General features: G+C 44.0%; 1 protein-coding gene across 3 annotated transcripts; it reads right to left on the bottom strand.

The window, feature by feature from the left end:
* Nucleotides 1-368: 368 nt before the first annotated feature.
* DHX9 (DExH-box helicase 9) lies at nucleotides 369-26,551 on the bottom strand. Of its 3 annotated transcripts, none has more exons than XM_083868115.1 (27): nucleotides 26,427-26,551; nucleotides 23,653-23,793; nucleotides 22,578-22,692; nucleotides 22,213-22,328; nucleotides 21,721-21,866; nucleotides 18,347-18,393; nucleotides 17,833-17,966; nucleotides 17,106-17,195; nucleotides 16,847-17,008; nucleotides 15,428-15,505; nucleotides 14,933-15,124; nucleotides 14,181-14,322; nucleotides 13,603-13,685; nucleotides 12,318-12,474; nucleotides 12,047-12,147; nucleotides 11,233-11,446; nucleotides 10,947-11,041; nucleotides 10,727-10,800; nucleotides 9,940-10,092; nucleotides 8,399-8,559; nucleotides 6,668-6,779; nucleotides 5,907-6,068; nucleotides 5,677-5,804; nucleotides 4,330-4,559; nucleotides 2,684-2,799; nucleotides 1,246-1,446; nucleotides 369-775 (listed from the first exon to the last, which is right to left on the bottom strand). In XM_083868115.1, exons 1-27 carry the CDS (start codon nucleotides 26,535-26,537, stop codon nucleotides 547-549), a joined length of 3,690 nt encoding a protein of 1,229 aa, XP_083724241.1. In that variant the 5' UTR covers nucleotides 26,538-26,551; the 3' UTR covers nucleotides 369-546. The 3 variants fall into 3 exon arrangements, with proteins under 3 accessions (XP_083724241.1, XP_083724242.1, XP_083724243.1); XM_083868116.1 differs by having other exon boundaries at nucleotides 22,213-22,325; XM_083868117.1 differs by lacking the exons at nucleotides 21,721-21,866; nucleotides 22,213-22,328; nucleotides 22,578-22,692; nucleotides 23,653-23,793; nucleotides 26,427-26,551 and adding an exon at nucleotides 19,658-19,771 and having other exon boundaries at nucleotides 370-775.
* Nucleotides 26,552-27,531: the final 980 nt, after the last annotated feature.

Raw genomic sequence — 27,531 nt, 5'->3', positions numbered from 1 at the left:
CCAGCAGCATCACATCAGTCTTGGTATTCCACGTACTTGCATGATCTTCATCACCCAAAGAACTCACCACAGAGGGTCACACAGCAGGCAGGAGGGGTGGCTGCAAAGGAACCAATGCTGCCTGGCATGGTTAGAAAACCACTGCAGCAAAGACTGTTTGCACAGCTTGTTAGACAACGAAGTGAAATCCCCACTGAGCCTAAGATGTGGTTTGGAATCTGTTTGGCAGGAAATGGTTTTAGACACTGAGAAGGTTTCCTCAGAATGCCTTGTATCTCCAGCAATCACATCTAGCAACAGAAGCCTTCGAAATTCAGATCCAAACACAAAATCAAAGGTATAGCATGCAATCTTCAGAAACAAATTCTTTATTAAGAAAAAAAAAATCATACAACTTACAGGAAATTCCCTATGGGCATGATATATTACAGAACTGTACTTGTACTAAGGAACCAAAAAAGGCATACAAAGTGGGAAGAGCAAGAAAGGAATTTAACAACCAAACATACTTTTGTTGAAGTGGGAAGACTCCACTGAACTGCTCCACTACCAGCCGCCCCTGCCCACATCCCTGTATCCTCCTCGGTATCCCCTGCCTGCTCCTCGGTATCCTCCTCCTCCGTACCCGCCGGCGGGGCTCCCGGGGTGTCCCCTTCCCGCGGGCTGCCAGCCGGAGTAGCCGCCGTAGCCGCGGCCCCTGTGGGCCCCTCCCCAGCCGCGCAGGCCGTTGTTGTCGTAGCGCGGCATCTTGGGCGGGCGGGGGCCGTCCCCGAACCTGGAAACAACAACAACACACGCTGCAGGCACCCTCCTCACCAACAGCACCGCTAAAGATGGGAAATGGCACCAGCCTCGGCTAAGCCACCTCCGTTTTCTGTGAACATCATACCATGGGTCAACTACAGTTGCATTTTTGCACCTTTTCCACTTCAGGAGTTTCCTTTGCCTCAGAAGCAAGGGATGGAAACCAGGGGCAATAGAGGGGTGCAAGCCCAGCCAAATATGTGTTTTCTTTCCAGGAAAAGGTTTGCCAAAAATAAATACGGATTATCTTTTCTTTAAAAGATAATCTGTGTTTTGAAAGAGGGGATGACAGCTTTTAGTCCTGAGAGCTGCGTGTCCTTGTGGAAACACGCAGCGATGTCTCTGCATCAGGCTCTGATGGTTTGCGAGCACTTCCCGCGTGCTCAGAGCGCTGAAAGCACAGCCCCAGGTCCCCACCCTCCCCTCGGGCTGGGCTCTCACCTGGCGCTGGCGGGGGTGAGTGTCAGCCCCGCTGCCGCCGGCCGGGACAGCTGCCGGATCACGTTCAGCATCCGCTCGTAGGCGGGGTCCAGCTGCCGGATGATCCCGGGATCTTTGGTCACCTCCACCACCAGCGCCTCCATGGCGGCGCGCAGGGCGGTGATGCAGGCGGCCGCCGTGTGCGGCATCCTCAGCTTGATCCTGCGGCACAAAGAGGGGTCAGAGCGGCCGGGGCCTCCAGGGGAGCACCGGGGGAGGAAGAGGTTCTCATCGGCTTCTCATCGAGCCAGAAACCTACGTTCTCATATCTGAAGTTCTGATTTGTCACTGAAGGGGTGAGAAAATTCAGGAGGCAAATTTGAAAGATCCCTAAAATTTGGCATCGTTAAAACGTAACTATTCTTCTGGCAAAATTTGCTCTTGAAATTTAACAAAGGGCCATGAAGATGCTCTGAGGGCTGAAACTCTGGAGACAGGCTGGGAGAGCTGGGGGTGTTCAGCCTGGAGAAGGGAATGCTGCAGGGAGGCCTTAGAGCCCCTTCCAGTGCCTAAAGGAGATACAGGCAGATAGTGATAGGACAAGGGGGAATTGCTTTAAACTGATGGAAGGCAGGGTTAGATGGGATATTGGGAAGAAATTCTTCCCTGTGAGGGTGGAGAGGGCACTGGAACAGGTTTCTGAGAGAAGCTGTGGCTGCCCCATCCCTGGGAGTGTCCAAGGCCAGGCTGAACAGGGTTTGGAACAACCTGGTCTACTGGAAGGTGCCCACCTGAGATGAGCTTTAAAGTTCTTTCCAAACCAAACCATTTCGTCATTCTATCATTCTATACTCAGATAAATTCAACATGTAACCTCTTGCATCAAAACAGCAAGATACAAAAATATAAAGTAAACTGAAAACATGAGGCTCCAAGATTTTGAAAGGTCCAACCCTCAAATTGTTAGCAAATTAAGCTTAAGGAACTATTTGCCAATGTTTTACTGACTAGGGGGTAAAAGAAAAAACTAAAACAAAACAACCATCCAGATGGTATTTGATGATGGCCATAAAATAAACACTGCCAGAGGTATTTCTCTCCTCAAGCTGTGATTCTGTGCCTTTGCCTGAGGAGGAGATCCAAAACACCAAGTGCCTTTTACCTTTCAGTTAAAGAGGAAAAAACCAGCAGTTTTTATGGAAACTGCCTTGTGCTGTTTTCAGTTTAAGCAGATAATCTGCATGAAACAGGGCTCAAATTAACCTGTCCCTTCCTTACAGGAAACAAAGGTGATGCCTTCCCAACACACCTGTGGCACAGGGCTTGCCCTGGGATCCCTGCTCTATAGACATTTGGTCTGTGTTAGCTGCACTTCCCTCGGTCAGGGGAACTGGATGAGCTTTGAGGTCCTTTCCAACCCAAACCACTCCATGATTCTGAGCACCAAGGAGATCCATACCAGTCATCCACCAGAATGAGCTCCCCATCTGACAGGACTTTCTTGGAAGCAAAGAGGAGCAGCTGCAGCGGGCTCACCAAGGTCATGGTTTTGGCAGAGATTGCTCGTGTTCGAATCTGCAAGTCAAGGAGAAAAATTACTCTTGAAATGGAAAACAGAGCTCTGCACATTCCACTGGACACTGAAACTGGAGAATTTTGTAAAAAAACCCAAACAACACACAACAAAGCTAGGTATAACACTAGGAAATTACAAGAGCATGTGCACATACAAAACTGAATGCCAGACAGAGGTTTACAGGGATTCACACTGGCAGGTGTAAAACCATCTTCCATTTCAAAATATCCCTTTTCTGTGTCTGCAGTTATGTAGTTTTTGCAAGAGCCACCTCATGCTTTGGCAGCCTTAAAATGACCAGGGCATATCTGAATTTTCTTCCCACCCTTCAAATACTGAGGCTGGAATGAAAAGCTTCAGTGGGGTCCTAACTCATGCAAATGTGGAAGTTGCCAGATGTCCATGCAGTCACTGCAGTGTCATGTTACACTGACCTTGAGCTTGAACTTGAACTGAGAATTTGGACAACATCAAGCCAGAGATAACAGCCCTGCTACCTGGCTCCTGCCCCTCCATTTAAAGAGGAACACAAGAGGTACTTAATGGGCAGGGAGAGAGCTGCACACAAACCCTTCCTGCATCCCAGCCTCACACAGGTGCTGCCTAAACTACTCTTAAGCCACCATTTCAGTCACTCTCCATTTGCTGTGTGTATTTTGCTTTAATAAAGCAAAACCTTTTGAGCTCAAAAGTCTTTTGTTGGGTTTAGGGGAATCTCACTTGAGAGAGATGGTCAAGGTAGATCAAAGGTCTGACTCTCCTCAGATCCTGATACAGAGGGTGAAGAAGCAGCAAAGCCTCACCACAGCTCTGAACTATGGATTGGGAATCCAGACTGTCAAGACAAAATCCCTGGACCCAAAGGATTTAAAATTCTAGTTATTACCAAACAGAAAAGCATTGCCTTCCTTTGCTCCTTGAGCAGGAGTAGCTGAGTTCACCATGGCTGTCAGTGGAGCACAGGAGAGCTCACAGGGGTTGCAATGGACATGCCCAGAATGTACATCAAATTCATAAGATGGAGGAAAAGGTCATGGAGACCTTTTGGGAAATGTGAATTATCCTTGGGAGATGACACACTACCTACAGGCCAGAACAGGAGCACCTCACCGCCATATTTCATGTTCCTGTTTTCTCCCTGGATTCATAAGCAGCAGAAGTGATAAGGGTAAAAATTCTCTGATGCCTAATTAGTGTGGAAAAGCTCCTAAAACAAATCCTTAAAGAAGATAATGATTTAGATCTTTCTCTATGACCTGGCTGTTGTAACAAAACTCACAGGAACTTTCTTTGCACTTCTACTCAAAGTGGTTGACTGGAAGTTACTAGGAGGCTGAGTGACACCAGGACCATATAACATTTACTTTCTGGAAAGAAAACCAACCAACAAACAACACCCCCCCATCCTCCCCCCCCCGTAAAACTAGCTAAATATTGCAGTTAGGGTTTTTTCTTGTGACTTCTTTACCAAAAAGAGCCTCTTGAACCATTTGGCAGCACATGATCAAGAATAAACCCAAAGTATCTACCTTCTCTCCAAAAACAAAGAAGGGTGATGGATATTTGATGTCCTGGCTGCTGAAAGGGCAGTTGACAGATGATTTGTGGATGAGAGCATTGTGCCCCTCAGTGGTAAGAATCTTCCTCTTCTCCTTGTGGTAGCAGACATTGGGGTAGACCCCAAAAGCCAGCAGGGAGATTACAACATCCAGGTTGTTATCAGGGCCAGTGTTGTTAAACGGTTGAGTCATCAAACATTCTGTTGGCAGAGAACAGAAGAGTGGCTCAAATCCATGGGACATGCAGGAGAGCACAACACAGCTATTTAGGATCCTGGATCAATGCAGAACTGTTCAGGATCCTGGGCCAATGCCTTTTCTGATTGAATTACCTGCTAGATGTGATCTCCAATGACCTCTGCACTCAAGAGCATTTAAGTGCTACATTCAATTTTTAATTTCTTAATAGAGAATGAAAAGCTGAAAAATAATCCTGAAAAAAATAAAGAGGTGTTTTTCTCTCCCAAACTCTTCAAAAACAAGGAGATGGGTTTGCCCAGAATGTGCTGTACCACGGTGTGTTTACTGCATTTGTTTTGGAAACAGATCTTTTGAGGGAGATTAAAATGGATGTTTTTATTATTTTATTTGTTACAAATCTCCCCCAGAGTCTTTGGTGGCTTGCTTTCAACTCATCTTGCTCATAAAGAAAGTTAGGGATAACTGCAGCAGTGATCCTAACAGCATGAGGAGGAAAAAAATTAAAGGAATTTAAAGACAGAAAAAAAAAAAAAAAAAAAAAAAAAAAAAAAAAAAAAAAAAAGGAGGGAAGATAAACATCTGCTTAATCCAGGCAGCCAAATCATTTCACTGAGCTTCTCAGCAACATTAGGCAAATTCAGAACCTGGTCAAGTTTAAGAATTTTTTTCTCCAGAAAATGGAATAATTTGGCAGCCTGCTGCACAGCCCTCCTGCAGCACAAACCCAGGAAGTCACAGAACAGAACAGTGTTCAGATCACACAAACTCCCCACTAAGGTCCATGGAAAGGGGAAAGCACAGCACATTTTGGAGATGCAACAAGTGAAGGAGAAAGAAAGTTAGGGAGGTAAGTTAAGGACACCTGATTCATAATTTTTTAATCCTGCAGCTCTAACCTCAGCTCCAAAATCTCCATGTTGTACCACAGCCACCACAACTTTAGAAGTGAACACTCAAATTCCACCTGAATGCAGCTGTGAAAGTGGACCAGTGTTATGACAAATCCACTGTACTCCCCCTGTGCTTGGGTGCTCAACACAGACTATCCTGGTTATTTATTTATCATCTCAGAATGAAAACTGCAATCATTAAATTACTGAATCTAAGCAGAATCACCTTCAGGAAAGCCACAACTAATAAGTATGTCTTTTAGCTGGACTTTTGCTTCCCAAGTCATTCTAAGAGTGGCCATGCTGAGTCTTTTGTGCTCACAAAATCTCTTCTCTGCTTCTTCACCACCCATTCTGAAAAACAAACAGAGGGAATTAGAAGCCTGACCAAGGAAGGGAAAAGCTCACCCTGTGTCACCTGTAACTTCCCATCACCTGCTGTGCCAGACAACGTACCTTGCATCATCCCAGGCCTGGAACACAGAGAGCAAAGCCACATGATCTGAGTACCTGGTCCCAGCAAAATTCCTGTGGACATAACCCAGGCGTTTGCCTTCATTGATGAAAGGCTCAGGGAAACAGGTGGCTGCAGAGATGGTGCACACAGCATCTCCCACACTGAAAGGAACCACAGAAGGGATCAGGATCATGCAGACTTAATGCTGCCAGCACCTGCTGCAGGCTGCAGATACCAGGGAAAACTAGAGACCTTAGGAATTTGGCCTTTATCTGTAGAGTTCTTCACTGAAACACTTTCCTGGATGTTAAATTAGCTCTACCTGCCCTCCCCTCCATCCATCTTCTGGTGAAAAGGTCCCTACAGTAATCATAGGACCCTAGAGCCATCACAGTGACAAAAAACAGATCTTCTACTAAAGCAAAATGTGGAGATTGATTTTTCTCCTTATTTCATTGGTAAATTCCCTATCTCTCCACCTCTCACCCAGCTCCCCACTGTTATATCTAGGTGTTTCAAGTCCCGCTCTTAATTCAGAAATAGTCAGTCCCCACTGGTGTCTTGCTGTTAACTGAATTTCATGACCACTTTATTGCCTACATTGGAGTTATTTCTCTACTCCCATGAAGATTCAGTCACCACTCCCCAGCTGCAGCATTTATTGCTCATCTAGATATATTGGTTTTTCTTTCTTGCACACGTCAAGAGGCTCAGGAACTCAGAGAAACAAGAACATGACCACTGAAACCACTCAACTTACTAAAAAATACAGCCCATAATCATCATCTTGCCCAGACGAGGTTCAATGGGAAGTTTGGCCAGGATTCTTCCAAGAGGTGTCAATTCATCATTGGAATCCAGGGCATCAAGCTCTGAAACAAGATCCCTTGTTATCAAAGACAGTTAGCTAACCCCAGAAATCTTTAGATAAGAAATTCAGAGTTGTAATAGTTGTGTTTAAACTGAATCCCACTCATATTTAAGTTTAATGTTGGTTACACTGTTGCCAACCTGATTTTCAAAACTGGTTTGAGGTCAGACAAGTTTTACCTCAGCTTTATGGAATTTTTACTACCTCCTCTGTAATTAGAATAATAACAATGTAATTCACATACATAATTTTCCATTCCTTTTTAGTTTGCTTCTATACAAACCCCTATTACACCATTAAACCATCTATTATCTAATTAATCTAACTGAATTTTCTACCTCAGGAAAATCAAAGCAGCCCTGCCACAATCAACTGTGGAGTCTTCATTGCCGTTGCCAAATCACAGAACCCTCTTCAAAAAGAGAACACAACAAACTCTCTCTTGAGGCTTTACCTGCTCTTCCCTTCTCCCATTACCTAAAAATTATCACCTGTATTCATCCTCAAAGCTACCAAAATTTTTTTCACATTAAAAAAAAGCAGCTTTGTAACTTAGCAATTAAGTGGGATTCCTTGGATTAAAGAATTCCTTGGCCACCATCAAATCCATTTTCCTGGTATCTACTGAACCCAAAAGCCTAAAGAATACTTTGAAGAATAACATGTTTCACCTTCCTAAGAGCATACTAGCAGTGTACATGCACTGAAAGATCACAGGTCATCCAGGAAAGGGAGGCACCTGCAGAAACAGCTATTAGGTGTTAGAATCAAAAACATTTGCCTCTTCCCCTGGCTCTGCAATTCTCAGCTGAACAGTATGAAAAGTATTAATAATTTTCACAACAGAAGGTCATTAAACATGATTACATATCCCCAGCTATATTTTTTCATTCTGGTCTCCCTCCTGTACACAAGCAATGTAGGCTCAGCACACAATTTTCCCATAAAATCAACAATCAAATAGATATTTCCATTGTTAAAAATTGTAGGAAGTGCTTGTTTAGTGACATTTACAATGTGTGCTGAGGTTTGAGGTCCCTTTTATGCTTTAGATCTAAAGCAAAAATTTAGAGTTCTTCCCTGCTCCATTTTATTCATATTCTAGTTAGTTCCTTGAAGAGAGATGGAAGACAACCCACATATCAGTTTCTTCTGCTTTTCATGCAGATTCATAAACTGGAGATTTAATTTCTTGACAAAATCTGAGATACTGGGTCAGCAAACTGTACAAAGTGGTAATTATTTAATAAACTACCAACCTCTGTTTCTCAGTACTTCTACAGAGGCTTTGTGAATGCCTCAAGCACTAGACTGAGTCTATGTGAAACACAGCAGTGCCACAGCTGGAAAACAGGAAGCTGGAAGTTATTGGTAAAACAACAAAACAAGCCTCAAGTTTGAAGGCTCAAGTTTCTTAAAGGAATGACACTCCAGTGGGAATTCAAGTATTTCTTCAGCTGCACAAGCCACTGCCACCCACACGATGCCTGCAGGTTGCTGTGTCAGGCAGAACATGCTGCTCCAGCAGTGCAGCCAGCGGTGGCAGGGCTGTTGGTCAGAGATCACAGACACAGAACCCCTGGAGGCAGCTGCACTGGCCCAGGATGGCACAGCAGGTACCTCTGAGCGTGCGCTCGGCCTCGATGACGGCGTCCAGCGGGGGCGGCTCGATGGCCTTGGCCAGGAAGGGCCCGATGCCGCCCAGGCGCAGCAGTTTGATGCTCAGGGCCACCTCGTGCAGCGGCGTGCGGAACATCTCGGGGGTCATGTGAGTCTGCAGCCTGCAACATAGAGAACAGAGGCCCCTCTCAGCTCTGAGCACCATGAGGGGTCCTTACACCAGCACAAACCACTGCCCTCCAAAGGAAACTCTGCCTCTGAGCCCACCCACCGGCTCTCTCTGTGCTCCTGGAGCTTGGGCTCTTCTCTCCCAAATGTATTTCTCCATTCTCCTTTGGGGTAAATTTATGCTGGGAATGCAGAGGGAATAGTCCTCACATCTCCACTGCCTGCTGTGGGTTCTAGCATGAGCTGACCACAGAGAGCCTGCAGGGCTGGAGCACAGTTATCAGCATGGCCGTGTCCAGCCCCACATTTGTCCTTCACAATCCTCTCCTACTCTGATAAGGAAGCTCTTATACTCCTGAGAGACAACCTGCTTTCAGCCTGCCCTATGTAAAAACACTTTCCTAGTGCAGCTAGAAAATATTTCAAAACACCTTGGATACCCTGATTCAGCTGGGGACAGATTTAGATGATTTATCTCAAAAAACTATCTGTACAAGCCCACAAACACTCTTTCCTTTGTATATTTTGGGTTTATATTCCCTGAAGGAAGGTAACCTCAAAACCATGATTCCTTCAGTAGTTTAAAATCAGTTCACTGTCAAAAACTATTAATTAAAATCTCGTACTGCACTCAACAACACATCTAGATAAATTTGAGGAATTCAAGGACATTTTTTGATCAACAGAGGCTTTCAAGAGTTTACAAAAAGTTGAACATCAAAACACAGCTATGCTGTAACAGCCAGAGAAAGGGGCACTGAAACTTCCAGGAGAGAGATCAGAGTGTAACTAACAGCTGTGTTGTCTTCTCCAACCAGCAGAGAGATTTCCATGGCTCTAGTAATGGAAAAACAGTCTGGCAGAGAGGTCAAAAGTTTCAGCAACAGGAAAGGTGCTACAGCACCACAAAGGGGTTTCCTGGCCATGGAACAGGGATGGAGAGAAAAGTAACATTTGCCCTCCCTGCTTTTTACCACTTCCATGACAAAATGGCCTGTTACACAGCAATGCCAGGTGCTCCCAGTGTTTGAAGACAGACCAGAACCTTCTCCTCATTACAAAGCTCTTTTCCTTGCCTCAATTCCCAAGCAGAATTAGCAGAATTGCTCTCCTCTCGAGAGGTTTAGTAGGTTGCATTTACACTCTTGATACTAAAATCATGAACTATTTATCTACCTCATACTACGGGTAAAAGCCTAACATATGTACATTTTTTAAGCAAAGAACTGAGATAGTTCAGTATGAGCCAACATCATCCATCTCCTCTCTGTACTTTCTGCAATGATTTCCCCCATCTGACCCGAAGCAGCACCCACCAGTTCTGGGAGACTCCCTGAGGGTATTTGGTTTATTTCTGGAGACCACGGCCTCACCTGTCGAAGCGAGCTCTGCTGCACAAATGGAAGCAGAACCCGGCTCGCACTCGCCCAGCTCGGCCTTTCCGCTGCTCCAAATTGGTTTTGGATGCCCACACCGTGGCATAGTTCGTCATGTTGTTGTGAGCAGTGAACAGCTTCACCTTTTGCCTGTTACAGGAAAAACACCACTAAAGATCAAACGTCCTTCATCTTAAGCCCTGCCAAATCAGCTGCTATTTTATGGCTTGCAGCCACACTGCTTTTAAGAAGCCAACCACCCCCGAGCTTTGGTTAGTCAGGCATCAGTCTGGAAACTAAAGCATCACAGTCCTTCTAAAGCAGTGCTCCAAACTATTGCACAGAATAATCTTCTCACAACTGTCCAAAAAGCATAAAATTCTCATGAATTCATGAGCTCTCTGTGTGTAGTTTTCTCAGAGAGCGTGCGCAGCAAGGCAGGAACTGTAGCAGACTACAAAAATCTCCCTCTTTATCATCAGGCAGACACTGAGAGTTTGTAAAACTCCTTTGGCAGATGACGTCTATCAAATTGGTGTGGAGACCCAGTGACACTCCACATGAATGGCGCCAGCATGACCAACCCAGTCCCCTGAGATGCCAGCGTGGTGTGTCACTGTGCTGACCAGCTAAAGACAATGCTAATTTGTCCTGAGGGAGTCAAGAGTCCTCAAGCTCAGCTCAGGGAGCATGGGAATACAAGGCACTTCTGTGCACTCCCAAAACCTCTTCTGCATTCCCAAGGGTAGGATTTATGAAACAAAAAGCTGCTTCATGGACTCACTTGCAAGAGTCAATAACGAAGACCACGTCATTGATGGTAATGCTGGTCTCAGCAATACTGGTAGATAAAATAACCTATAAAAACAGGAAATGCGAAGTGACATTATTTGGACTGAAAAGGCTGATAATGCCCAGCAAGATAAGCAACAGAATTTATTTAAAAAGTCAGCAATATGTTCCCCAAAAGCCCAAGAGAACTGTGCCCAGAGAAGGCTCCTTACTTTGGTTACCCCAGGAGGCACAGGATCAAACACTCTACGCTGCTCCTCCAGAGGAATCTGGGAATGCAGAGGTAAAATCCTGTACTGGTGGCCTCCTGCAACAGGAATACAAGAAGGTTGGTTATTACTACGTGAATCTAATTTCTTCTTTCCACAACATAAAACTTTCTGGCCATTCACTCTCACAACAAATTAACCCCCTTAAGCCACTCATCCAAGTCCCATCTTCACACAGTCAGTGGTTTCCTTGGGAAAAGATGCAATATAACAAAACAGCTGCTTGTACCAAAGCGTGGGTTCATTTCTAGATGCTTCTGCATTGTATAGATTAAGTTCCAGCCAGGCAAGAAAACAAGGACAGCTCCTGGGACATTCAGAGTCCTGATATAAATCAGCAGAGCCTCAATGAGTTCAAAAGAGGTTTCTCTCTCATTCAGCTGAGCCATGGAGTGCTTTGTTTCTGGGCCATATTCATCGCTGCAAATAAGGTTGCAGTTCGCCTACAAAAGAAAAATATCACAAATTAAATCATATAAATTAATTTACTCAAACTGTGAAGACTGGCTGACCAGGCAAATAAGAAAATATGATATGTGGATAAGATACCTTTCAAGAAAAAATGGCCATTTAAAAAAATTTCAATTAAGTGGCCCCAACAAGAGTTTCAAACCTACAAATTAGAAGTTGAATAAAATTGGTATTTTTTTGACAATGCAGGTAAGTGTTGACAATATCAGTTGCAAGAGAAGAAGGGAGAAAATCTAAATCTTCACCCTGAAAAGGTACCACCAAGCTCATATTTCTCTATTTCTTCTTGCAAGGTTACCAATCCTCACTTTCAAAAGCATTTCAGTTTTAGCGTTAAAGAGAAGTGGGTTGACAAAACATGAGAACCTTAGCTTCAATGAAAAAGAAATTCTTCAGTTTACAAGGGCAAAAAGAAAATTAGTTCCACTGCTGAAGTTAACAGCAGTCTCAGATATTAGAAAGAGGAAAGCTGCTAGAGATGTTTCACTTCAACAATGCCAAACAAATTACACTCAAGCTGGAGTACTACGAATGGCACTTGTTTAATTTTTCATATTAAAATTCAAACATACATCGTCATCTTCAGCACCTTCTTCATCCTTCTCTTTCTTCTTCTTTTCCTTTGGTGGAGGGATAAACTGAGTCATTTGAATACAGTCTTCCAGAAAATAATCTGCAAGGACAGACAGATGATAAGAACTGACTGCTGGAAGCCTCTACAAGGGAACTTAATTCTTTACCTCATTTCTCAAGAGTCTCCTGAAATAAATCAGGATGTTTCAGAGTATGAATCCAAGACTGATAAAAACTCAAGCAGTTTCTGAAAGTGCAATAAGGATTTACCTTGGACAGGAAACGTTCTCCCATAGACCTCGATGATGGGACAATTGAAGAAATATTCACAAAACATACTGGTATCGATGGTGGCAGACATGAGGACAACCCTGACCTCAGGATACACCTGAACAACGTCCCTCAGCACCACCAAAAGGAAGTCAGTCTGCACAGAAAGAGAATAAGAGCATCATTAACTTTGTATCTATAAAAAGCAGTATCTTCCCAAGAAACCAGAAGGAATTACACATTTACTGAGCAAGAGAAATAACAAGTAGGACATAAGTGTTCTAAAACCAGAAACAGTTGTCAGTGCTTTATTTTGAAACTACTGCCATGCCTGGGATAAGTAATTTTTAGGATTTCCAGTGTAAAGAAGGGTTTTTCTTTTCTACAAGTCGTTTGCTTCCTTCCTAACAATACATTACAACCCCATGTATTTTTAAACTTGGCTTACATGTGAAGTTGCCATAATTCATAAAATAAATAGGAATTACTCAGTGCAGGTGTGTGTGCTGTCTGTAGTTCTGTTTAAATATGACCTTTATTTAGTTCTGCCATGCAGTTAGTTAGGCACGCACTTAGTTCAACAGACAAAATTCCAATCTCATTCACAATTTCCAAACTTGTATTTTACATGATTAAGATACATTTGACAGATGAAGAGATGCATCAGAAAAATGTGTCTTGCAGTTTTGTTCAAATGAGTTCCCAAATTCTGTCCAAACAAGCCTAAACATGTCAGAACTTCATGTTCTCTCTCACTCTTGGTATGACAAAGCTGAAAACTATACAGAATAATCAAAGAACAGAAAATGTTTGCCATTTCAAATTATATACAATACCTCTCCTAATTCTATCACAACTTGTACTTTACTTCATGTAAACCCTAAATTTCAGTGTATCATTATCAAGACTGCAGGTTCTGTGAATTACACCAGTAATACAATAGTGTCAGTAGAAACAGCACTCCAAAATAACAGTGTCGTTGAGCGTGCTCCCCCACTTGGACAAGATGTGTTTGTACTGTGGTGTTCCATTTTCCAGAAAGGACCAGGACACAGGGGATCTTGACAGGAAAATAGTCAGAGGGCGGCAAGGAAGCACAGGTTCTTGCTCTGCTACTTATATAAGGAATAATTTAGAGTTCTAAAAATCTTACCAAAGAAGGAAAACTCAGACATCTGACACTCACTAAGACACAGTTTCCTCTCACATGGAAACTACACTCATACAGAAGTTAAACAGAACAGAAGCATACAGAGATGAGGATTGTCATCACCAGCTAACTCACATTAATGTCTCTCTCATGGATCTCATCAACAATAACATGACTAATGCCACGGATCCCAGTCTCCACCTTTCTCAGAAGAACACCTAAACCAGAGACAGCAGATAAATGTTCATGTAACAGTTCAACCTTCCTTCTCCCAGTCCCTGGTTTAAATATCAGGAAGTGTGCAGGCTGCATGGCTCCTTTTCCAACCCCATCTCTAATTACCATGCTTTCCTTTGTACAAGTGACAGCAAGGCCATGAAGCATTACCACAAGAGAGACTTTTCCCCCTTTCCCACCCAATGCTGCTTCCCCTTCTGTCTTTTAAGGACAATCAATATATGGCAACTTTATCTCTTCATGGGATTATTTCTGTGTGCTATCAGACCTCCATTAGCAGACTTCTGAACAAAAATCTTAAATCTTAATTTTTCTTTGCGCAATGGCACGTCAGCAAACTTTTAACTAAAAAAAACATTTTCAATCTTCTAAGCAGACTTTATAAAAATGTCAATCTAATAACCGCATTTCTGTTTTGCTGCTAGCTCAGAGTCCAGACCCAGGATAAGCTCCAAACACAAGGAAGGCATACAGACCCACGGTGCAGAACATGATGCTGGCATGGGGCCGAGGCAGCACGGACTCGAACCTCACGCTGTAGCCACAGCTCTGCCCAGGCTCCTCTCCCCTCTCGTAGGCCACGCGCTCCGCCACGGAAACTGCGCTGATCCGCCGGGGCTGGGGGGAAACATTCCCTAACTTAATGGAGAGCTTTTAGAAGGTTATCACCACACCACTCAAAGGGATAAAGGAAGTTATAAATGCTACAGGTGTCTTGTCCGAAGATTTCTTCACAAAGTAATTGTTAAACATTAATATTGTAACAGCACAGGGTTTTTTCCAGAAAGGAGGGATAGAATGATATGTGGCAATGACCAGCTGTCATTTCCCGAATCATTTCCCCTTGGTCTGCTCAGACTTTTCACCTGGGCAAGGTTCAAGCAAGGTTTTCCAAACTGTAAACCCATGCAAGAATAATATTCCAAATGAAAATACGCATGATGCTGAGGTTTCTCTTACTTATATTGCTGAGGAAGTATCTTTATGAACCATGTCCTGCAATGATAATAAGGTCCCTCAACGCATCCATCAATCCTTCAGGGACAGGCTGGATGGGGCTTGGAGCAACCTCATCTAGTGGGTGGCACTGCTGACCATGGAAGGGTGTGGAAATAAGATGAGCTTTAAGGTCCCTTCCAATCCCAACCATTCCACAGTTCCATGATTTTATCCCAACAGGGGATTTCTCATATCCACCACAGAAATGCAGCGGCCACACATTCCTCACCTGTGTCACCACTATGTTGCACTCAGCAGCTCGGTTGGTTCTGATGTATTCATCCAGGATGTACTGGGGCACTTGAGTGGTTTTGCCACAACCAGTGGCACCACGGATGACAACAACAGAATTGTGATGGATTGCGTCCAGAATTTCATTTTCAAAATTCTTCAGAGGTAACGCCTCTCTCTCTTCTTGGATCTGGGGGAAAAAAAGGTCCATTTCCAAAATCACCAAAAATCAGCCTGTTCTGCTCCACATCTATACTTTGCCTCACTTCTCTACACTTTGCCCTTACCCAAAGGAAAAACTGCCAAAGAACAGGTTGGTATTCTTTCCTGGCACAGCACAACTCACCCCCACATCCACCCCAGTGGAACATCCAGCACTTCTGAAAACACTGTGTGTATTTGTGCTGCAATCCAGCCTTACACACTTGGTGTTACCTTCTGGAAATGAAGAGCAAGGATGGCAGGTCACCCAGGATGGCAGAAACACCCTTACCCTCTGTAATTCCTGATCCTGCTCCAGACGGTACAGGAAATCACTTTTCAGGTCCATGCTTATCTGCTCCGGAGTGAGCTGGAAGTGCAAGACATTATTTGGAGGCTTTTGGACCCCTCTTCTTATCTACACCATAACTTCAGTATCACATCAGTCACACCAACATCATGATCCCAAATATCCATAAAGGATCCTTTCCTGCATGAATCCCTGCAATCAGTTCTGCCTCTGAGCTGTTTTATTTCATTCATTCCAGCACAAAACATTCATCTCCATAGAAATCTCTCAGAAAGACCAAGAACACTGAAAAAGAACAATTGTTTAAATTTATACACTTTGAGAAAAGTGTTTAAATTTAAATACTTTGAGTCTGCTTGAGAAACACACTCCATTCAGCAGGAAGCCAAGAAGATGATGATTTAAATGGGAGTTTTTAATATAAGTAATGACCCAATATAAACACAAACCCACTCTTGAAACAGCTGAAAAGGCAAAAGTTTTAAGAGAATTCATAAGACAAATCTTGTCTTTCAACTGCAGAAGAAATCTGAAGAAATGCACAAATTTGTTACCACAGGGGTGGTTTTTACTGCAAATAAGCTGTTCCAGTCAGAACTAGAACAGGTAAATCCTGAAGAGATTTAAAGCCAGCTCAGTTTGCAATGTCCATATTGTTTAGGTGTTTTGTGTAGCAACAGCTAAATTTACATTACTTCCCTATATTTTAAAAAATCAATATATAACAATCAATACTAAATTAATGTAATTTATGGAAAAACCTCCAGTAGAAAAAAGTATTAAAATTATTATTTTGACCACAAGTAGACTGGATGTTGTAGGAAAATCAAGTTCCTGCCCTGAGAGTCTTTTCTGACCAGGTTATACCAGTCAAACTAATTTACCCCCTGAACTTGGCAACCAGTAATTCTTTCCCTTCTTCTTCATTTTCTCATGCCACACTGTTGCTTTTCATTTGTTCTGTGCTGAATGGGACTAGAAATGACAAAAAGTAAGGAAGTTGGTTGCTTGTGCAGTGGCACTGGCTTGGAGCAGCTTCTCCTCCCAGAAAAAGAGTCTGAGCATGGAAATACGGGAAAGAGAAGCCAGAGAATTATAAATTACATGAACTTACCTTGTAATTTCAATTATAAACTTTGTATGGTCTGCATGATAGTAGGCAAAAGGTGAAACAAAGCAGAGAATTGGGACACTCAAGACACTGCTGCTCAAGACCTGATAAAACATGAAGTAAACAAAAAGAACTCTCTGCCTCCAGGTAAAGAAGGGAAAAAAAATTATCAGTGGACTGTCTTCTCCTTTGAAATAGCTCATACTTTAAATCCTGGTAGGGGAGAAGCATTTAGAAGTTCTGGAAGTATGGGGAAATCAAGTAACAGATCCATTTTTAAGCTGTCTTACATTTGCCAGAGGACCCTCATCAATATTGCAGCCAGTCCAAGGGTTCCAGTTGGAATGAGGCGGTGACCAGGGAACAACTCCCATATGACTCTGTCTCTGCGATGGTTCGAAATGGGCCAACTTTCCAACATTGATCAGAACTGGATTACTGGGATCTTCAGGCTGTAAATCCAAAAGCAGAGTGGGCAGAGACAGATAAATGAACAAATAAGCAGGTGTTTAATCATTTCTCTACTGGAGTGTGGAACCACACACTCACCGAAGGCACGATCTCCAGGGACAGCTCCCGTACAGTCTTTTGCAGGTGATTTTCTAAGTCAGAAGACAGTGACACCTCATAGGGCTCCAACTAGGAAATATATAAAAACTACACATCATTATACACAAAAAGACAGGCACTGGAAGCCAGAACTGTGGGCTATTAGAGGTGAACCATCAAACACCTCCTTGTAAAACAAGGCCAAAGAGTATCATCAGTTCAGAATTCGCACTCTTGAAATGTTTTGCCAACTTTTCATTGAATAAGGATTTGTAGGCTATTTTTAAATATCTGAGTTCAATTTCAGAGGAACACATTCCCAAAGTTGCAACCAAATACTGAAATAACATACATTCCTTGGTATGTGTACATATGCATATTTGAATTGTCAGAAAATGCTGATGTGACAGACAATTATTCCAAAGCTGAGCCTAAACAGAAATTTTCAAGCTTGTAGAAAAATGATACTGAAAATAGCATTTGTTACAAATCCTATTTCATTTAATAGAATGTAAAACCAGTTACTGCTCCAATAACATAAACATGAAGTTATATTTCTGATCCGAATCACTCACCAGAACAGAAAGAGTTGGTAAAGAATAAAAATTATTAATAACTTGTTAGATGTTAAATATGGAGAGCAAACTCTTAACTCACTCCTGTTTATGCGAGTGTTTCTGTGTTATGAAATGAGAGCAGTAATTCCTGTCCCTCGTGCCAGACTCACCGATTCTCCTTTCTTCTTCGTCTGCCCAGAGTAAGGCTCAATGACACCCAGATGGTAGAGCTGTCTGACCAGGGAAAGGGCACAGGACTGTGCTGCCAGCTTCTTGTTTGATCCGTGCTCACAGCTGTAAATCCCTGCAGCACACAAAGGTCACAGCTGTGGCAGCACAGGAGTCAAGCAGCTTCCACAGAAGACACTGCTCTGAACTGGACTCTCTGAGTGCACATTCAGACCAGAATTCAGAATTCCAACATAACATTCAGCCAGGCCCCTCCATTGCCCAGCTCACACTGGCTGTGTGATGTTATTTTACTGCTAAGTCCTGTGAAGTTTTTCTGCATTCAGTGCCTAAGGAAGCATGATTATCCAACACCACCCAGCAACATCATACAAATGATCCTTTACCTCTGGAAGTGGCTCCAATACATAACTGTAATAAACCCTGTACCCACAAATGTTCCTCTATACCAATACCCATCTCTTGCTAAGTTAAAAAATAAATAGCACCACTCACTTCTGCCCAGCTGCTTCACATAAATGGTCATTTCTGCATTAAAGCTCCTGCAAGAGAAAGAAAGAACATAAAGGTCCAATTACCAATAGTTGACACTGTTAAAAAATTTACTCCTTCCAATATTTCTAGGCAAAGATCTCTGTCCTCAGTCAGAAACTCTCAATTCATCAATGACCAAGGTAAAGTATTACTGCTTTTAGTCTCTACCCCAAAGTAGTAGGTAACAAACCTGTCATCAACAGAACCAGTACATTTGATGAGAAGAGTTCTGAATGTGCCACTGTTAAGCACTGAAATTTAAAGCCACATTAATATGAAATATGCTCTGAGCTGTCCAAGTTTAAAGCAGGTGGGATGTTAATGTAACATTAACATGCATCCCAATGTACCATTAACTGTATCCCACACTGGTATTGGTATAACACTAATGTAACTCCCTGATAGCCTGTGTTTAATGACTAGATGCTATGACATTTCATGACATTTTATACAGTTACTCTGCTTTTTGCCACACATTTGATCAGCTCAGAGCATAAACAAAACCAAACCATGTCACTTAGTCAAAAACGTAGAACTTATCTGAACAGGAGACAGAATATTTGAATTTGCATGAATTTCCATTCCCTTATTGCCATATTTTGGAAACAGCAACTCTTGAGTAACAAAATAACAGAGGGTCACTGAAGGGTAACTCTGGTGGCAAACCCAACAGTTTGCTTAGTAGACAGGTAACCAGTTCAGTTAAAGGTTAACTGGCATATTCATCACAGAATCACAGGATCATGGAATGGTTTGGGCTGGAAAGGATCTTAAAAACCATCTCATTCCAATCCCCTGCCCTGGGCAGGAACACCTTGCACTATCCCAGGTTGTTCCAAGCCCCATCTGACCAGGCCTTGGACACTTCCAGGGATGGGGCAGCCACAGCTGCTCTGGGCACCCTGTGCCAGGGCCTCACCACCCTCATAGGGAAGAATTCAGGCTTAAAAAATAATCCTCAATAGAGGAGAATAGAAATCATGATCCATGTTTTCAAGAATCCCAAACCTGAGCCCGTATTTGCCACATGAAATATTAAAGCTGAATTCTTGTAAGACAGGATTTAAACTGGCAAATGTGACTCAAGGTGCATGACTGGAATTTATTGGACTGAGATCCCCTTTGGAAACTAGGCCTTGGTATTTGCACAGGTGGAGGCTGTGTCTTGCACCTGCATCCTTCCTTTTTTGCTGCAAACAAACAATAAAAAAGGTTAAGTGAGTGATTTAAATTTCAGGTTAGACCTCCTTCCTGTGCTATCAGCAAACTGACCTTCAGGCACAGTGGCTTCAGGGGTCAAAGGCCACTGGCTCTCAGGGACACAACGGCCACCTAAGACACCGATGACAGTATGTTTCTCAGCCAGGCCTACAGTCAGCATTCAATCTCATTCTCCTCCACCTGAGGGGAGAACAGCAACACCAGAAATCAGTTTGCAGCAGAATCCCACATGATTCCCTAGTCCAGCCTCAGCAGCCTGTGTGTGAGCAGGCACAGGGCTGTGCTGTTGGTCTTCAGCAGGAACAGAAGGAGCACAGGCATCCCAACACAGAAAAGCCACATCCCATCCCTTGATATGAGCTCATGCTTTGTGTTTTAGGAGAGCCATCTTTATAAGAACCTATACTCTCCTGTCATAGTTAAAGCTTCCAAATTCAAACTTTACAGCTATTACTAAGTTCTCAGACCATGGGTATGATTAACTGACCACAAACCTCTGAGAGCATGGCTGACATATCTGTTATAACCTCTCTCTCACCATTACCTCAAAAAACCCCAAAACAGATTGGCAAGATGCACAAGAACTGGTATTTCTTAAAAAAAACCCCAACAACCTAAACTATATTATGTCCTCAAAACTCCAAAAACATCCCTCTCCTGTTACACACACCAAAAGGATTAAATCCCACAGTCTCTCAATGAGCCCTACAACACATGAGGATGGTTTCATGCCTCTCTGTTCTGTTGCAGCAGGTAGTGAACAGCCCCTTCTGCCATTCCATCCAGGGCAATCCACACATGCTTCCCTGAACAAGGAGTATATAGAAAACCCTGAAATGCACTCCAGAAGAACAATGACCAGGCTGAGAAACATACTGTCATCGGTATAATCTCATTCTGCTCAAGACTAGATAAATTTAAATACGTGGGGTTTAATGCTGCAGGAGGTGTAACAAAAAATGAGCTACACAAATAATCCCTATGCTACAAGACAGAAGAAATGTTCAGAAGCTATGCCTGCAATAAGCAGAATTTAAATTCCTAGTACTGCACAAACTAACTTTTTATGTCACTCACTTAAGTGAAGGAAATGGCCTTGCCTGAGAGACATAAATTGAAATTAAGTGACTTGAAGACAGGTTTTAAATGAGAATGTACAACTTTCTGCACCAATACTTTCTGCACCATCTTTTAGATGTTCCAAATGATTGGAAAACTCAATAACAAAAGAATACCATAGTCCTGCAAGTAAGACTCTCTTGAAAGGCTGTAATAAGAAAATTCTCTCGTCTTTCTAAAAATATAACTCTCATAGAACACAAGTTTATATAATGCAAAAAAGCCCAACCCCAAACTCAATAAGGAGAATCCAGCAGCACCATGCCATTATTTCTGGCCACAAAACATCACTACATTTCACCAGAAATAACACAATGTCCTAATGTCTGGATGATTTCTAAAGACTGTTCCTAATATGGCTAAAATAATAAAAACCATCGATTTTTTATCCACAATCTGTGATGAACTACTTTCATTTGGGAGAGGCACATGCAAATTCTCTGAAGAAATGGCTAGATGTCAAAAAAGAGTAATATCCAGCTCGTCTTAACTGAAACTTAAGACTCTCAGAACTCCTTTGAGAAGATTCTGCCAAACTGCTTTTTTCAAAAGAAGACTCCACTGCCAAAAAGTTAATTATAATAAATATATATAATATGTTAGTTACATAGATAATAATAAAAATATAAATAAAATGTCCTTAAAGCACACTGCTACATAAGCAAATTTAAGATTTACTTAAAATGCACAAAGGCAGCAACAGTCACAGAACAATTACCACAAGCAATTGAGCTCTCTTTTCACAGAAACTGACACCCAGCAGATGACTAGAGGACAGAAGTCAGTTTAAAAGCTGCATATCCAGAATTTCTCAGGAATTTCTTCAATCCCTCAGATCTCTGCACTGAGGCTCCTCACACCCACATCAGTATTTAGGGATGTTGGTTCTGCCAAAGAACACTGTGGCTCTATGGAGCATGGCAAGTAAGTGTGAACAACCACTGGCACCAAAAATACTTTGAACCCTTGACACACAGGGACTAAAACCACCAAACCTGTTGTGATCAGGCCCCATTTCAATGTATTTATAGTCTTCCTGCATCTTCTCCTTTTGGAAAAACTGGTTCAGACGTGCCTTGGCATTTTCCAAGGTCCAACCCCCGTGAAGATCTGCATTTAAGTCCACTTCTGACTCTGTGGTCTAATATGGAAAAGAAGAGTATTGTTTACCAATTTAAAGATTAAGTAATTCACCTGTATGCTATAAAAGAACTAAGACATCATAGAAAATGCTAAAAAGTCTTCTGTCATTCTTTATTTTCTGAATAAAATGTCTATACAACGTCCTGGATGTTCAGACTATCCAGAGTTTGTCTGTAGCTTATATAAATTACCTTTATTAAAAGTCAACAAATAAATCTCCAGCTAAACTAACAGCAAAATAGCAAAAGAAACCTGCAAGCTTGATTATAAATGCAAATGCCAAATTAAAAGGGATGAAAGATACCTATTTAAGAACTAAAGAAGAAATCCTCTGCATGACTTACCTCCTGCATTTCTTGCTCCTCTTTCCTGGAATAATAATCTTGCAAGTTTGCACCCCGATCCCACTGAGCTCCATGACTGCCAGAGTTTCCAGGTGCTGCACCTGGTCCATTGTCTACTATACAGAAAAAAAAAATTAAAAAGAAAATAAATAAAACAACTCCCCAAAGCATGTTCTTAGCAATGGAGAGGCATTGCCTGGCCATCCTGTCAGGTCGTGACCAGTCCCTCAGATCTCATGCAGTCATCCCCACCTCTGCCTCCAAACTATGACTTGTGTGTCCTGTCTGCAGGGTGATGCAATCTGGGAGAGAAATCACCACCAAAATACATTCAAATATACAGGAATTACAGTTTTCAGTCTTACCTACTTCGCTTTTTAAAAGCAAATGTGGAGGAAGAGGTCCCCCCACAGCTGAACTGGAACCAGTGAGATTTCTGGCTGCTTCCTGTCCTCCAGTGGGGATATCACCTGCTGCTGGCTAGGGAAGGGAATGAAGGAAAACCTCAGCACATCAGTGCAGAATAAATAATTTTACTATTCAGCTAGAAACTGTTCAGGAAGTTTAAAGACCTCAGGCAACATTATGCAAGAGTTATCCCCAGTAAACAGGCAATAGTTACTACCCAGCAGCAGCCCCAATAGTAACCTTGAGTATTTTTACTCTGAACTGCCATGAAACCAACTGGCACAGCAAAACCAAAATAGCAGTCATGTTCCCATAGGCTTCCACCAAGACTGATGAGGCAGGGAGGCTGCTTCCGCTGAGAAAACTCATATATCCTCAATGGAGCACTAGAAGAAGATTCTTCCCTCTCAATATGTAACACATAACAACTTCATGCTTTATCTCTTTTTCTAAACTTGCTGTAATGACAGAGTTACCCTCCTCCTCCTCAGCTTTTAAGTGATAGTCACTGCTGAGTGTTCACAAAAATATCATAAAAAGCAGTGATCCTCTTACACACCTGAAGCAATTACGGTTTAAAATTGCCAGATTTTCAATGTCTGGTTTGATATACCTGTGATTATTATTATTATTGGGTTTGTTTTGTTTTGCTTTTTTTTAAGCACACAGAATTACACATATTGTACATATATTAGAATGTGGCTCTAAAACTTCACAGTATCAGGTCTGAGTATTCAGCACTTTTAAAGCCAGGCAGTACCTTACAGGGGCTCTGAATTCTTTCCAGCCTTTACAGCTTTGCACCCCAACACACAGCTGTATTTACCAGACCATCCTACAACCATCAGTTGGACTTCATAATCTCAAAGGCCTTTCCCAACCTAAATGATTCCATGATATTTTGTATGTGCCCCAGTCCCTCACACTCATCACTGTACAGGGGCACCAGACTGAACTCCAGGGATGGAACACAACCAGGAACAGGCAGCACAAGGACAGAGTAGTCTTTGGAAAGGAGAAAGAAGAGCTTACTCCAAAAGCAGGAACCTCATCCTTCTTCATTTCGTTGGCCCGCACCAGGAAGTTGACGAAGTCTCGGGCAGCGTTGCTCTGCGCGTCTTTCTTGTTGGTGGAGTTGCCCATTCCAACGTAGTTGAAGCCTTCCACTCTCACCTGCAAGAACAACCACAGCTCTGCGCAGCTGGAAGGGGCTTGGGGGCCAGCAGCACCCACTGCAACACCAACTCCTGGCTGCTCATAAAGACAGGGGAAATAATATTATTAAGTGTTGTTACATAACATTATATATAGCTATATGTTACCGTAGGTTTGAAAAGCAAACCTCTGCCTTCTGAGAACTTCTCAGAGCACAAGGGCTTCCCAAAACCTTGTGGAGGAAGAAAAATCAATGTAGGAAGGGACCCTGGCAACACACAGCAGCAAATTCTGCACAAGGTCACTTTCCTCAACCTAAATCCCAAACCCTTGGACAACAAGGGCAGGAGTGACCTTGTGTTCCCTCAGCCATAGCACCATGTTATTCCAACTCCACAGATGTGATTTAGTTCTGATTTTTTTTTTTTTCACTTTAGAATAGCAATTCTATACCCTGAACAATGGTACCTCCAACCACATAGCAACCATACAGGATTCACAGCCATCCTATCAGGCTGCAAAAATCAGCAAGAGAGATGTTTCAGTGAGACTGATCCTTTCACCTTCCATGGATAATCATGGGGCATCAACATACCAAAACCAGTACTGATGCCTACTGGTTGCCAAAAACTGATGCCTGGAAGGCTGACCTGGAACAGAGACTGGACAGAGCTAAGAGAATAAAGTAGATATTTATTGAAAGGCCTTTAGGGTGCACCTTGGGCAGGACAAGAGCCTGCCAGGGCTACACCCAGGGTGGACTAAGAATGGTCACAAAATGGGTGACTGGTCATGAGGTCTCACACTTTTATAAGCTTTGGTGCATTTGCATATTGGAGTTTAATTGGCCAATTAGAGCTCCAGGTTGTGAGGTCTCATCCTCCTTGTTTCTCTCTTCAGTCCACCCTTGTTTGTGCTGCTGTGCAGAAAGTTGTCCTTGGTTCTCAGCAGGAAAAGAATTTGTTTTGTCTCCCTGCTCTGTGCAGAGCTGAGTGACACTGACTGTGAGCTCAGAACTGCACCCCTGGGCAGCACAGAATCTACAAATATGAAAAAGCTAAAGCTTAAGGCACCATTTCAATACTTATATATTGTATAATACACAATATGTATGTACAGTGTGACTTTCTACAAAAGGCATGGAGTGACAGGACAAGGGGGAACAGCTTCCCACTGATAGAAGGCAGGATTAGATGGAATTTAGGAAGATGCACATTAGGAAGAAATTGAATGGATAGATATCCATTAAATGGATATTAGGAAGAAATTGTTCCCTGTGAGGGTGGGGAGGCCCTGGCACAGGGTGCCCAGAGAAGTTGTGGCTGCCCCTGGATCCCTGGAACTGTCCCAGGCCAGGCTGGATGAGGCTTGGAGCAACCTGGGACAGTGGAAGGTATCTGTCCATGGCAGGGGGTGGCACTGGATGAGCTTTAAGCTCCCTTCCAACCCAAACCATTCCATGATTCTGTGAATGTACCTATTCATTCCATCTGAGTATTGTTTAACCAGTTATAATACCTTGAAAATTGCTTTAATGCCACTATGTTTCTTAGTCTTCTTACTGACATGGAAGACAAGCAGGAAGGAAGTGTAAAATGACAAATTTAAGGTGTTTAGTGCAAATCCATGGTATCACTCATGAACTAAACTGCTCTACAAATGGCCTCACACTTAGTGCCAGCTACCTGTCAAAGCCAACCGGAATTCACAGCTCCCACATCCCCAGTATCTAGAGGCAGGAGTGAAGTTCAATTAGAGCAGTGCAGAGTAGCAACCATTCCAACAAGAATTCTTTAATACATTTCATGTCAAGTTCAAGAGCAGACAAAAGCTCTTGGCAAAGGTGATTTTCACCAACTATTTTAACTGCAAGAAGGGTTGCACACAGTGCAGAGGCACACCCTTAAATAAAGCAATTTGTTTTCCCTATAAGAACATCATTTGGACTTCTTTCTCCCTTTCATTCATTTCACACGGTGCACACGGAGCCAGGACACTCTGGCTCAGAGCAGCCCAGCCCTCCCGAGCCCTCGGCCTCCAGTGACCCCCACCAGGCCGGGCAGGGCCCAGACCCCGGACGGGACCCCAGAGCCCGGGGCTGACCCCCGGTTCCTTCTGGCAGAGCCTGGGCCCCGAAAGCAGCCCCAGAAGGGCCCCAGGTTCCCTCTGACAGAGCCGCCAGACCTGCCCCTAGACCCCCAGGCCTGATCCCCCGTTCCCCGGGGCAGCGCCCCGGGGCCGGCCCGGCAGGGTCCTCGGCAGAACCCCGAGAACCGTGGCAAAGCCCAGACCCCGTCACGAACCTCAGATCCCGGGCAGGGCCCCACATTCCCTTTGACAGGCTCCTCAGAGCCCTGCCAGAGCTCCAGGTCCCTCCTGGAGGCGACCCCAGACTGTCGGCACGGTCCAAGTTCCCTCTGTAAGAGCCCCGGCTCCCGTCCCGGCCTCAAATCCCCAGCACAAGCTCCAGACACACTCAGGGCTCTCAGATCCCCGACAGAGCCCCGGCAACACGCCCAGAGCCCGGCAGGGTCCGCCCAGGGCCCCGGAGGGCCCCAGTGCCCCTGTGTCCCCACACCCGCGGCACAGCCCCAATCCCCTCACAGCCCCCAGGGCGGCCAGCCCGCTCTCCCGGCGGGGCAGGCCCGCACCTCGCACAGGAAGGTCTGCCGGCCGCGGCCGCCGGCGGCGCGGATCTCGTAGGCCGGCATCACCCTCCTCCTGCCGCACCAGGCGTACAGGAAGTTCTTCACGTCCCCCATGGCCGGGCCGGGGCACCGGGACACCGGGACACCGGGGCACGGCCGCCCGCTCCAGCCGGAGCAGCCCGCGGCAGCTGCGCACGGCGGCGCCTGCGCGAGGCCGGACGGCGGCCGGGAGGGACCAGGCGGGGCCGGCGCGTTCCCGCCGCCCGCAGCGCCCCCCGAGCGGGCCGTGTCCGAGCCGTCGACTCCTCGGCGTCCTGCTGGATAGAGCGTGCTTCTCCGGCAGGCAGGGGGTTAAACTGAAACAGTCCCTCTTTCGCAGTGTTCTCGGTCTCTCTGAGAGGCCTCTTTGGAGATGAATGCTTTACGCTGTCGCCCTGATCTTTAGCTTTCTAATAATTGTTTACATACTTCTTATGGAGTCTCTCAAAACAATGTAGATTGTTTTCGTATTTCTTAGTAATGGACTTCTGAATTGACCATTGGGGTCAGAGAGGTGTTTCTCTCATCTACCAATCCTTGACCAAATTCCAAATCCTACTTAAACCCCAAATCATAATAAACTGCCCTTCTTTTCCTCACTTCAGCCTGGCAGGTGAGTGTGGTTCTTTTCGTGTCCCCAACAGCAACATCACGCTGGAATGAATGAAATAAAACAGGCAGAACTGATTGCAGAGATTCATGCAGGAAAGGATCCTTTATGGATATTTGGGATCATGATGTTGGTGTGACTGATGTGATACTGAAGTTATGGTGTAGATAAGAAGAGGGGTCCAAAAGCCTCCAAATAATGTCTTGCAGTTCCAGCTCACTCCGGAGCAGATAAGCATGGACCTGAAAAGTGATTTCCTGTACCGTCTGGAGCAGGATCAGGAATTACAGAGGGTAAGAGTGTTTCTGCCATCCTGGGTGACCTGCCATCCTTGCTCTTCATTTCCAGAAGGTAACACCAAGTGTGTAAGGCTGGATTTCAGCACAAATACACACAGCGTTTTCAGAAGTGCTGGATGTTCCACTGGGGTGGATGTGGGGGTGAGTTGTGCTGTGCCAG

Source organism: Zosterops lateralis (genome assembly GCF_965231275.1).
Source record: "Zosterops lateralis genome assembly, chromosome: 9".
Classification (NCBI taxonomy): domain Eukaryota; kingdom Metazoa; phylum Chordata; class Aves; order Passeriformes; family Zosteropidae; genus Zosterops; species Zosterops lateralis.
Note: the sequence above shows the minus strand (reverse complement) of the source record. Positions and strands in the feature narration are given on the sequence as shown.

Coding starts and splice junctions, on each gene's coding strand:
- DHX9 (XM_083868115.1), bottom strand. CDS start 26,537: ATGGGGGACGTGAAGAACTTCCTGTACGCCTGGTGCGGCAGGAGGAGG. Junction 13,686..14,180: donor CATCATGTTCTGCACCGTGG/GTCTGTATGCCT, acceptor TCTCTGGTTTAG/GTGTTCTTCTGAGAAAGGTG. Junction 10,801..10,946: donor TGCCTCCTGGGGTAACCAAA/GTAAGGAGCCTT, acceptor CTGTTTTTATAG/GTTATTTTATCTACCAGTAT.